At 38.9% G+C, this 12,433-nt stretch overlaps 1 protein-coding gene across 2 annotated transcripts in view; it reads right to left on the reverse strand.

Annotated features, from left to right (window-relative positions):
• SDAD1 (SDA1 domain containing 1) overlaps positions 1-12,433 on the reverse strand; it is a 40,593-nt gene that overhangs the window by 2,905 nt on the left and 25,255 nt on the right. The window contains exon 22 of one of the 2 annotated variants that reach the window (XR_008389804.1): positions 9,608-10,892. Coding sequence is in view for 1 of the 2 variants with exons in the window: in XM_037150188.2 (XP_037006083.2) it covers positions 10,845-10,892 (48 nt within the window). In the remaining variant the exon portion in view is untranslated. Of the gene's footprint in view, positions 1-7,437; positions 10,893-12,433 lie in introns of those variants that run through there. The other variant, XM_037150188.2, reaches the window with a different exon arrangement.

Consider the following 12,433-nt stretch of genomic DNA (forward strand, 5'->3'; position numbering starts at 1 on the left):
AAGGAATTTTCAGAGACTTCTCATTCACTCAGGGGAGTCAGGCTTTGTCAAAGCTGAGGGGCGAGGGTCCATCACCCCCTTTCTCCATAGCCCCCAAGTCCTTCCCTGGGGCCCCCACATGGTCATGCCTGTCTTAGGTCATTCCCCCCTTGGGCAATCTTACCCGTCATTGGCTAACTGATCAAGCACTGGGGGCCAGTTATGAAAAAAGGAGCAGGAGCCGCACTCCTCCCAGGGAGATAAGCTTTGTCTCCTTAGTGGCTTATGGTCTGAAGGTCGCTCACTCAGCCTTAGCCACGGCGAGGTTACAGCTCCTGAAACCAGGCAGGGCGGTTCCCAACAGTAGGAGATACTGTTCATGGAGGAAGCTGTACCAAGGTGGGTGGAGCAGGGGATACTGTATATGGGAACTCTACATTCTGCTGTGAACCTGAAACTGCTCTAAAAAGGTGTACATTTTTAAAAGGATCTAGAACTGGTTTTGAAAGTCCCCAGATCCAAAGCATGCATGGGAACTTAGCTGATCACAGAAATGGCACTGCCTGTCTGTGGGAACACTGGCAAAGTAAGTAATAGACAAAGAATTGGTATCCCGATATAAAGACCTCTACAAATCAACAGAAAAGAAAAACAAATGGATAGAAAAACAGGGAGCTCGATGGGAGCCATTCCTCTCGGGAACAAGCCCACACCTTTCTCCCCTCTCAGCGCACATCTTTACTTTCTGCTCCTAAACCCCAAGGGTCCTGATGAGACTTTCAACCAGGGGAGCCACGGTGCAGCAGCTTGCCCCAGGCTAACCTCTGAACCTGTCTGCAAGGCCCACGCTTCTTTGACTCTTCAGTGAGCCAGCAGCAACCCTGCCTTGGCTCACTTCTGTTGCTGTTTTACTTCCCAGTGAGGCAACAGCAGCCCCACTTAGGCCCCCTCCCAATGCTTCTTCTGTCCCAAGTCTTTCCTTGTTTCACTGTCCCCAGCTTTAATAAACATACTCTCAAAACAAAAAAAGGAAAAATCGAATGATAAAAACCCATGTAAATACCATTTCATCAATAGACTGTCTAGAGTTTTAGAGTCTAATAACCAGTGTTGACAAGGATGAGCTAAAATAAGAGCTCACTGAGTTGTTGGCAGGACTGTGAACGTAGCATCACCCAGCAAAGTTGAAGAGTCATGGACCCTACAGCCCAGAATCCCATTTCTAGGTTTCTATGCAAACTGTGGGTAAAGAAGACTCTAAGAAGAAATATGCCCAAGGAGACATGTGCAAAGACACTTATTGGGGCAAAATTTTTAAATAGTGAAAATGTGGACACAATCTAACTGTTCTGCAGTAGGGTGAATTGTGGATTTATGGATAAACAATGGAAAACTCTACAACAGTTAAAATGAATCTTTAAGAATGTGATGTTGAGTTACTTAGCAAAAAATACACACAATGCTATTTATGTATCTTTCAAAATGATACATACTGTCTACTATATGCATACACATGCACAAATGTTGTAAAAATAACCAAAGGAAAGAGGCGTGGGTAAGGCAGTGCTTATCCCTGAGAACGGATGGCTGAGTGGGGCTGTAGCTATATTCTTGATCTTCTAGTTCTTTAAAGTAAAAAAAAAAAAAAAAAAAAAAAAAAAAAAGATAAAAATAAAAAATAAATAAATCTGGGAGATTGCTGTTTCAATATTTTCTGTTTCTGTACATTCAAAAATATCACAATTAAAATGATAAAATGTTTATGAAATTTTTCAAAAAGGAAAAATTCAAGTATCCCTAAAATAAGAAGCTGTGAAATAGAACTAATTCAGTTTAGTTACCATGTAATTATTTTCAACTTTCCCTTTTGTAACATTTTCTAGAATTAGGTTCCCATTTTGTCCGTAATTTACCTTCCCACTTGGTCAAATTCCCTTTCAAAGCACTTCTAAATCTGATTTTAACTCAAATATTAAGAAAAGCAGGTACTCAAAAACTGGATCTTGCTAAGAATGAAGCTAGAACTAATGCTTTAGATTATTTTTAAAAAATGTTTAGTATAAACATTTTATAGCAGCATTACAAAATGTTTTGTGATGGTTAATATTATACGTCAAAGTGACTGGGCTAAGAAATGCCCAGCTAAACAGGCGTCATTTCTGTGTGTCTGGGAGGGTCTTTCCAGAAGAGACAGCACCGGACTCTGTAGCCTGAGTGAGGATCCCTCTCACCAATGCGGGTGGCAATCAGCCCTTTCTTTGAGGGCCTTAATAGAACAAGGCAGCAGATGGGCAAGTTTGCTCATTTTGCTTAAGATGGGACATTCATCCTCTCCAGATAAGACGCCAGCAATCCTGGCTCTCAGGCCTTCAGGCCCAGACTGAATTACACCATTTCCGCTTGTCCACCTTGTGACAGCAGATCATGGGACTTCTTGGCCTTCATAATCTCGTGAGTCAGTTCCCATTTTGTTTGTATGTATGTATGTATGTATGTATCCATCCATCCATCTATATTTCCTACTGGTTCTGTTTCTCTGGAAAACTGTAAATTGTACATGTTTAATATGTGCAGAGAAAGAAAACTCAATCGGCTATAGTCTCAGCACACAGAGCAACAATTTTCATATGTATACTACATTAAAAAAATTGTTAAGTTGTAAGAACCATTATTTTATGTATCTCAAAGAAAAAAGACTCTTAAATCAGACTCTTCTGAATCATCCTGCTTGACTTGGCATCATAGGTACCCATGTTTCTGCCCACATCACTCTCTGTTAAGAATGTGTGTTCTGCGCCCTGGCTTGTGTGGCTCAGTGGATTGAGTGTTGGCCTGTGAATCTGAAGGTCACCTTGTAGGGTCCCCAGGTCAATCCCAGTTTGAGCACATGCCTGGGCTGCAGGGCCAGTTTGGATCCCCAGTGGAAGGTATGCCAGAGGCAACCGCACATTGATGTTTCTCTCCCTCTTTCTCCCTCCCTTCTTCCCCTGTCTAAAATAAATTAATAAAATCTTTTTAAAAAAAGAATCCATGTTGCAGCATTTCTTGAGGAGAGCTCCCAAGGTGTTGGTAATGTTCTGTTTCTAGATCTGGGTGCTTATAACAGGGATGTATTTATCCTGTACTTGTACTTTTAAAAAATGCATATATTATACATCAATATAAAATTTAAAAATTAAAAAATTTCCACTATTTTTTTCCTAGAATTTTCTTACAAGCTACCGACTTACCCTTCTGCAAATTTTGATGCTGGTCCTTGTTTTATCTTAGGTGTTTTAGACCAACTTCATTAATGTGCAGGCCATGACAATGATGTCAAGACTATCATTTGCCACTTTACTCAGCAAGGCTACCATTTAAAATTGAAGGAGAAATAAAGAGCTTCCCAGACAAGAAAAAGGTAAAGGAGTTTGTTACCACCAAATCAGTATTACAAAAAATGTTAAACGCCCTTCCAAAAGAGTAAGAATAAAAACAGAGCATCACAGTTAAAAGAATAAAATGGTAAAAAAAATCTATCAATAAGCACTTTAAATGTGAATGACTTAAATGTTCCAATCAAAAGAGAGAGGGCAGCTGAATGGACAAAAAACCAGACTCATGTATACATGCTGTCTACTAGAGACCCATCTCAGAACCACAGACCCACACACACTAAACGTAAAGGGATGGAAAAATATATTTCATGCAAGTAGAAAAGAGAAAAAGCTAGGGTAGCAGCACATACCTGACAAAAACAGACTTTAAAACAACGGCTATAGTAAGAGACAAATAAGGACACTATACATAATGATAAAGGGAGCAATCCAACAAAAGTATATATAACCCTTGCAAACATTTATGCACCCAACATAGCAGCACCTGAATATGTAAACCAAATTTTGACGGACATAAGGAGAAGGATCAACAGTAATAATAGTCACAGTTGGGAATTTTAACACCTACAGACTTCAATGGATAGGGCAGACAAAAATCAACAAGGAAACAGTCACCTTAAATGAGATGGATTTAATCAATACCTTCAGAGCATGTCACTCCAAAGCAGTAGGATATACACAAAACAAGTCTTAATAAATTTAAGAAGATTAAAGTCATATCAAACATATTCTCTCACTAGAAATCATTCAAGAAAAAAACTGAAAAACATAAAGACATGGAAGCTAAATGACATGTTGCTAAACAACAAATGGGTTAACAATGGGATCAAGAAAATCGAAAAGATACCATGAAACAAATGAAAATATGGACCTAACAACCCAAATCTCTGGGACACAGTGAAAGCAGTACTAAGAGTGAAATTCACACCATTATAGGCCTATCTCAAGAAACAATAAAAATTTCAAATAAACAGTATAACTTGATACCAAAGGAACAAGAAAAGCTCGAAGTGAGAAGAAAGAAAATAATAAAGATCAGAGCAGAAATAAACAAAATAGAATCTAGAAAAACAACATAAAAGATCAATGAAAACAAGAGCTAGTTCTTTGAAAAGATAAACGAGACCGACAAACCTTTAACTACACTCATCAAGAAGAAAAGAGAGACCAAAATAATCAGAAAGAGAAGTAACACTGACACCAAAGAATTGTGAGAAAATATTATAACTATATGCCAACAAATTGGACAATCTGGAAAAATTGGATAAATTCCTAGAAACGTACAATTTCCCAAAACTGAGTGAGGAAGAACCAGAGAATCTGGATTCAGATTACAACTAATGAAACTGAGGCAGTAATTTCAAAAAAACCTCCCGATAAACAAAAGCCCTGGACTGGATGGCTTCACAGGTGAGTTTTACCAAACATTCAAAGAACACCCATCCTTCTCAAACTATTCCAAAAAATTCAGGAGGAGGGAAGACCCCCAGGCTCATTTTACAAGGCCAGCATTATCCTAATTCCAAAACTACATGAAGACACTACAAAGAAAGAAAATTACAGGCCAACATCCCTGATGAACATAGATATAAAAACCCTCAACAAAATATTAGAAAACCAGATCCAGCAACACATTAAAAAAGGACCACGCACCATGATCAAGTGGGAGTTATCTCAGGGATGCAAGCCTGGTGCAAATCAACAAACATAATACATCATATCAACAAAACAAAGAATAAAAACCACATGATCGTATCAATAGATACGGGGAAAGCATTTGATAAAATCTAGCACCCATTTATGATAAAACTCTCAGCAAAGTGAGAACAGAAGGAACACACCTCAATGTAACAAAGGCCACATATGATGAATACACAGCCAACATCATAGTCAATGGGCAAAAACTACACACATTTCCCTTAAGATTAAGAACAAGACAGGGATGTCTGTTCTCACCTCTCTTATTCAACACAGTACTGAAGTCCTAGCCACAGTAATCAGACAGAAAGAAATAAAAGGCATCCAGATTGGAAAGGAAGAAATAAAATAGTCTTTATTTGCAGTTGGCATGATACTGTGTATAGAGAACCCTAAAGATTCCACCAAAAACTACTAAAACTTATAAATTCAGTAAAGGAGCAGAATACAAAATAAACACTCAGAAACAGTTGCTATTTATATACCAATAATGAACTATCAGAAAGGGAAACTAAGAAAACAATCCCATTACAATTAACAACAACAAAAAAGGAACAAAAAACAAACCCTAGGAATAAATTTAACCAAGGAAGTAAAAGACCTGTACTTAGAATATTATAAGACACTGAAGAAGGAAACTGAAGAAGACAGAAATAAGTGGAAGCACCTACCCTGTTCATGGATAGGAAGAATTATCATTAAATATCCAAACTACCCAAAGCAATCTACAGAGTCGATGCAATTCTTACCAAGATATCAATGGTGTATTTCACAGAACAAATATTTCAAAAACTTATATGGAACCACAAAAGACCCTGAAGAGCCATAGCAATCTTGAGAAAAAAGATTTGCTATGCTCCCTGATATCAAACTACGCAAGGCCGTAGTAATCAAAGCAGCATGGTATCTGCATAAAAACAGAAAGGCAGATCAATGGAACAGAACTGAGAGCCCAGGAATAAACCTACACTTTCATGGTCAATTAATATTGACATAAGAGGCAAAAACATACAATAGTGTACAAAAAAAAAAAAAGACTATCGTTTGGTTGCAAACATTTTGAGACATCTCAATTTCATCAACTAAAAATATAAAAAATGTCTTAAAATTACTTTATACTTTACTTTTAAAATAGCGTTAACATTTTTCACACACTAGTGTTTTTACCTTACCTTTAAGTAGTTTTTTTAATAAAGATATTTCTTGAGAGAGAGGGGAAGGAGGAAGAGGAGAGAAATATCAGTGGTTGCCTCTAGCACGCCCCGTACTATGGATCTGGCTGGCAACCCAGGCATGTACCCTGACCGGGAATCAAACCAGTGACCCTTTGGTTTGCAGGCTGACACTCAATCCACTAAGCCACACCAGCAAGGGCACTTTAAGTAACTTTTATCAGTGATTGTTTAATGGTTGAATATTCCATTTAGTAACAACATCCCAAGTTGCTTAACTAATCCCACATTTTAGATACTACCTTGCACCCATTTTCCCCACTATAAATTATGTTCCCACAGATAGCTTTTTATAGACATTGCTTGCTGACTATCCAAAATCCATTTCCTCCTCTTCCTTGCTAACAGAAGCCCAGCTTTGTCCAGATGGTTATGGTGTATCTAAGCTGAGAAGCCAACAATTGTTACTTCTTGCTTTCTTGGCTGTGTTCTTAGGGTAGCCATGTAACGAGACCTCAGGGGAGGCTGCTGCAGGGATATTGTGAACACTTTTGCTTTCGTAGTAAAGGAAAGAGTTGGGACAATACCCTTTCCTGTTGCCTTAAACACATAAGGAATATCTATGAACATAAGGGTATTATCATTATCTCCACGTTTACAGACAAGGAGACTGCGGCACAAAAGTGCTGCCCATGGTCATACAGCTAGCTATGCCAGAGTCAGCATTTGAATCCAGAATTTGGCTTCAACACACTAAGAATGACAAAGCAAAACCCCGAGGGCATCACTGAACTCAGACCAGCAGCTGTCTACCTCCAGATTTCTCATGTGAGACTCCACACTGGTTAGACTATTTTTAGATGTGTACTCTGTTACTTGCAACATAACAACCCCAAACACAGTTCTTGCCATATTTTGGACCATTGTGTTTGATGAGATGCTCAGGTGTGGGTTTGAGTAAAAGCTTACGACTATTTTTTAGGTCCTTGGCACATACTACAAATTATTTCCCATAAGAATTATACTAATATAGCACTTTGGCTAACATCGGGTACTGCTGGGTAGAGGACCAGGGTCCCATCCGGCACCCTGTCAGTAAACAAGCGTGAGTGGTCCCGAAGGCGAGAGCACCACTCCCCTGGCACACGTGCACATCAGTTCTGGCCTTGGCCACGGGCACTCCTCTCTGACTTAAAAACAGTTCACAAGAGTGAGTCTTAAGGCACCTTTATTCTCCTGCCTCAAATAAAGTTGTTTCTTATACAACAACATAAGTAAAAAACATGTACACTGTAAAAGATTAAAAAAGCAGGAAAACAAAATGCTCATATGATTCCAACACCAAAGAATATCATATTCAATATTTGGCATCTTTCCTGGACTTTTATTATTCCCTAATCTCTCATGCATAATTAAATTATACTATAAATACTTTGTTTATTTACAAGCATTCCTATTATAAACATTTCCTATTGAGATCAAATTGATGAAACAATGAAAGCAGAATTTGCAGAAGAAAATAAGATGACCACATAAAGCTTGCCCTATACAAATACATGGTATTTAAATAGTACAGAATTAGCTGTGCTTTCCATTCGTAGTTTCATTTTAAATAGGTACACACTGAAAACTGTAATGAGAGGAAATGTTATTTCCTCTTAAAAGAGAAAAGGATCCATGTCAGTAATTTAGCTTTTTATTCATATTCAGCATTTTAAAAAAATATGTAAGCAATAGTTAATTTTTAGTTTTATTTACATACCATGGAAGGATGTCACTTAGTATGACAGTTTTAAAAAATGTTTATCTAAAATAGTTTGAAAAACAAACTATTCAAACTGATTAAACTCTATTCTGATTAATACAGTTTCTATACAATATTCTACATAGATTATAAAGTTTCAAAAGAATTACAGTAAGAATAAAAATAAAATTTGTATTAACTATAATCTTTAAAAAGTTGTACCGATTTTTAAACCATAACTTTTTATGGTTCAGGAATATATCTTCTAGGCTGCCCTGTTCACCCCAAGCATCAGTTTTTTAGCAAAGAGGCATGTCACGATCCTGCCAGCTGAACTGCCCCTTCTTCAGGATGTGCCAGTCCTAGGCTGTGCCTTTTCTAATGTCTCTGTAAGTGGCCTTGTATTATACAGTTATTTTGTAAGTCTATTCCCTTCAGTGGATTCAAAGTTTCTAAACGGCACAAACACTGTGTTTGTAACCCAGCCGGCATCTAGCAGGGTGCTCCGCATACAGTGCAGGTGGCAAACACAAGGCCGGTGGGCGGCAGCCGGCCCTCCGCCACGTTTTATCTGGCCTGGCACCTTGTTTCTACCAGGTGGCAGCGCCAAGCTCTTGCTTAACTGATAGGGAGTAGTTACAGTTATACAATCCTAAAATTACACTTGGCCCTTTGAAGGCAACCCACAAGGCTGATGTGGCCCCCAGGGAAAAGGAGTTTGACACCCCTGGCATATAATAAGCATTTGATACACATTTTTGTATTTCAAATCAGTTCCCCAAAATGGATGAGGGGTAAAACAAATATCTGTAGCAACTGCAATGGTCATTTCAAATACATTAAGCAAAAGATAAAATAAAAAACTGGTACCTAACTTTTGGTGAGAAATTTACTTAATGCTTTACTTTGAGGCCAATACCATGGGAAGTTCTTATATATTAGTTCTCAAAACTCTCAAGAAGAGTCAACGAGGTAGGTCAGGTTTCAAAGCACTGGGGATATGGCAGGGATCAGACTCAACTTTTGTGCTTATTTTCAAATGGAACGTGCTAAGATCACTTACATGATATCGGCACTCTAGATTTATACATATATACATAGCACTCTGGATTTAAACATTGCTTTATACATATTATGAACTTGGACAATGAGAGTTCACCTCAGAAAGGGATCTGTTCTCAGTGCTGACAAAAATTTGAGACTGGAAAGCGGAAGCCGAGACTCTGGTGACTTCTTCAAGGTAAAAGTCATCCTAAAAGGTCACTCTGCCTTTGCTGGCAGCATCCAACCTTGTGAGACTGTGCTCTTCAAATTTACAGTAAACAGAAACTATTCCAAAAAGATTTATAAAATAGTAAAAGGAACAATATAGAGATAAGATACCATGGGATTAAAGAAATAAAACAGAGTTAAGACTGCACCTTTGTAAGCCAGACAGTTCTCTGTCTTGCACATAAAGTTCAGTGAAGGGCAGGGTGAGGCCACAGTAGAACCAAATCAGAACGCAGACTGGACTTCAGTCTCCTGGCATCTAAGTAGGATGGGAGAGTCTGGCAAAGGGTGAAATTTCACACACCATCACAATTCATGCAGCAAAGCTTTGGACCTCACTGCTATGCCATTTTGATTTTACTTACCTCTCTCTCGCACTAGACACAAGAGATATTTAGTTCAAAAATGCAAACAGAAAAGAGGGAAGTTCCCAGCCTCCGAACATTCAAATCTGCATCAGACACATTCCATGAAACACCGAAGTTGCTGAGGTTGACTCTGTGAGCTCGCTGCACTAGGCCAGGGCAATTTAATCATTAAACTTCAAGGTCTTCACAACTAAGCCCCAGTCACACAGTTTCATTCACATAAAGCTAAAGTTGAACTTAGAAAGTGAACAGACGATACTGGAAACGGGACAAGAAAAGTTTTAGGAGCTGCTTTCTAATTCACAGTGGGCAGAAAATTGCTTTTTACTTTAATTTAAAGTAACAAAGAGTAATTTTCTCATCTACCACAATATTATGTAATAAATCCGAGGTAAAAGGCACCAAACTTTCCAAATGCAACAACCTGCGAAGAGAGAGACTAACCACGCTTCCGCGTCCCCTGGAGTCCACTCACGCACACCCACGAGAGGGGAACACAGCTGCTCAACACGTAAGAGCACCTATTTGACACCAGAAGCCTTTTTATGGGCACGGATATTACACGGTGAAAAAGGAAGGAAACCAATTTGATTTCTTTTCCCTCTATGGCAGTGAGTGATCCAAATGATAAAGACACTCCAAGATTACTATTCATGCTTAAGGCAATGTAAAAAGTGAGGTTTTTACCTAGCATTCACACACACACACAAAGAATTAAATCTTTTGGATGGACTAAAAGAGCTACACTATCTACCAAAAATCTGTACAGCATGGACCTGTTTTGGCAGGTAAGCCTATTTACAAGTAAGAACCTCTTACTCTTGTAACATTGTCCTGTTTTGTTTGAAGAGAATATAGAACTCCAGTCCCCTGCACAGTTAATCTGTGAGGCCTTTGGGACCCCACAGAAATATGGACTATCTCTACTACGGAACTATTTACACTGCACTGAGCATACACATATACACCTACCCCCACATCCTCTGAATAAGCTGGGAATGCCTTGAATGAGGGATTATGAAAATGATTTTACAACATTACTACTATTTACATTTCAGACATCTCCACCATTATCTATCTCCAAAATAAAACACCAAATCACTGCCAAATTTACTTTCGTCTTCAGGATACAGTGTTTCTGGACTTTTTAATGTAAACATTCTTCATTTATTAATTTATACAGTACTGACACAAATTTAACTTTTTTCTTGGAATAGAAACTTGCTTGTCCAGGTTACTTCATTCTTTTTCTCTTTTTCAAAAGTGCATCTCGCAATGCCAACTGGAAGATAAAGAAGAAACATTGAAACACGGTAACTCTTGAGTACCCAATTATACTAATTTGGTTACATGACAGTGTACCAAAACTGAATCACTAAGTTAAAAATCGTCCTCAAAAACTACAAACAGCAAAATATTCCATAAAAGATCAGATCTGTAACCAGGCGAGGGCCTCCTTACGGCCAGGAAATTGGCAAAGCTCTTGAATACTGTTCCTACCTCATGTGACAACAGCTCAAAACAGAAGCAGCTACAGAATGCAGAGATGGAGCATTACCAGGGGCGACACCCAGAGACAAATCTCCGGTTTATACAGCTCATAATACTCCAGAGTGGTGGGTGGGACACGCTGTCTGAATCAAAGCCCACAGGAGAAGAGATTTTTTTCACAATCACCTTCTCCAAGATCACATATATTCCACTAAATACGGCACATACAGACCATATACATGACTCTATAATACAGAATTTAGAACACAGAAAAATGTTCCCTTATTTGCAGACTTTCAAATGGGTTTGTTTAATGCAGTAAATAAACTAAGAAAAATTTAATTAATTACTAACACTTAATCTGTATAATGGTTCAAATATGAAGAGATTAACTCAGAATCAAAACACTGACAATTATCTTTTAAGACAAAAATTACTACAGGCTAATTTGTAAGTTGTTTAATTGTTCTGTGTTGGATGTATGAATTCTGAGAAAGAAGATACCTACCACGGGCTCCATGTGGCTAAGCTCAAATTAAACAAGAGAAACAGTGCCCAGCAGCCGTTTCTACACAGCGGCCTCTCACACAAACTGCACTTCAGGAAGAGGCGTGCTGTGAACTGCCTGCCTTTGCTGAAAATTGTCCGCCTGCCCCATGTTTCTGCTATCTGAGCCAGTCTTTGTAAAAAAAGGAGTTCCTGGAATCCTATTTCAACCAACAGGACTGAGGCTTTCCCCATCCAACTGCAACTGTGCAGCTCTGACCAAGCAGAACAGCTCTATTCTAACCAAGGACTGTGCCTATTGGACCAATCAAACTTTGAGAACCTGGAGACCTCATTTGCATAAGGACAGACCAATCAGGGACAAAGTGGGGGAGGAGGGACTTCTGTCCACATAAGCCAGCTCCCCTTTGGCTCTGGGTGTGCCCTTTCCCTTCCCACTGAAGACTGAGTCTCCTTGGCTGAACTGAAGCCAGAAAGATATCTAACCAGAACAGACCAGCACAGCACAAAGCAGACCAGCATGGAGCACAGCAGAGCTGTACAGCTAGAGAGGGGCCTGGCCCTAGGGACACCCAGCCCCAGGGCTGCATCACAACTGAGCTAGCTTGTTTTGCACTGAATAAAGTTTCCTTCTTCACCGCACCCAAAACTGGAGATTCCTGCAGATGTTGGCTTGGCACCAACAACCATCAGCTGACAGATGAAAGCAACTACCATCGGCTCACGGATACACATAAGATGAAATGAAATCAGTAATTATAACCACAAAAACTGGGTTCTTGAACTTGCAAATGAAAACCTTAAGATCTGGGGGAAAAAAAAAGA

This window comes from Artibeus jamaicensis, unplaced genomic scaffold, assembly GCF_021234435.1.
Source record: "Artibeus jamaicensis isolate MK-2021 breed Jamaican fruit bat unplaced genomic scaffold, CSHL_Jam_final scaffold_1031, whole genome shotgun sequence".
Taxonomy (NCBI): Eukaryota; Metazoa; Chordata; class Mammalia; order Chiroptera; family Phyllostomidae; genus Artibeus; species Artibeus jamaicensis.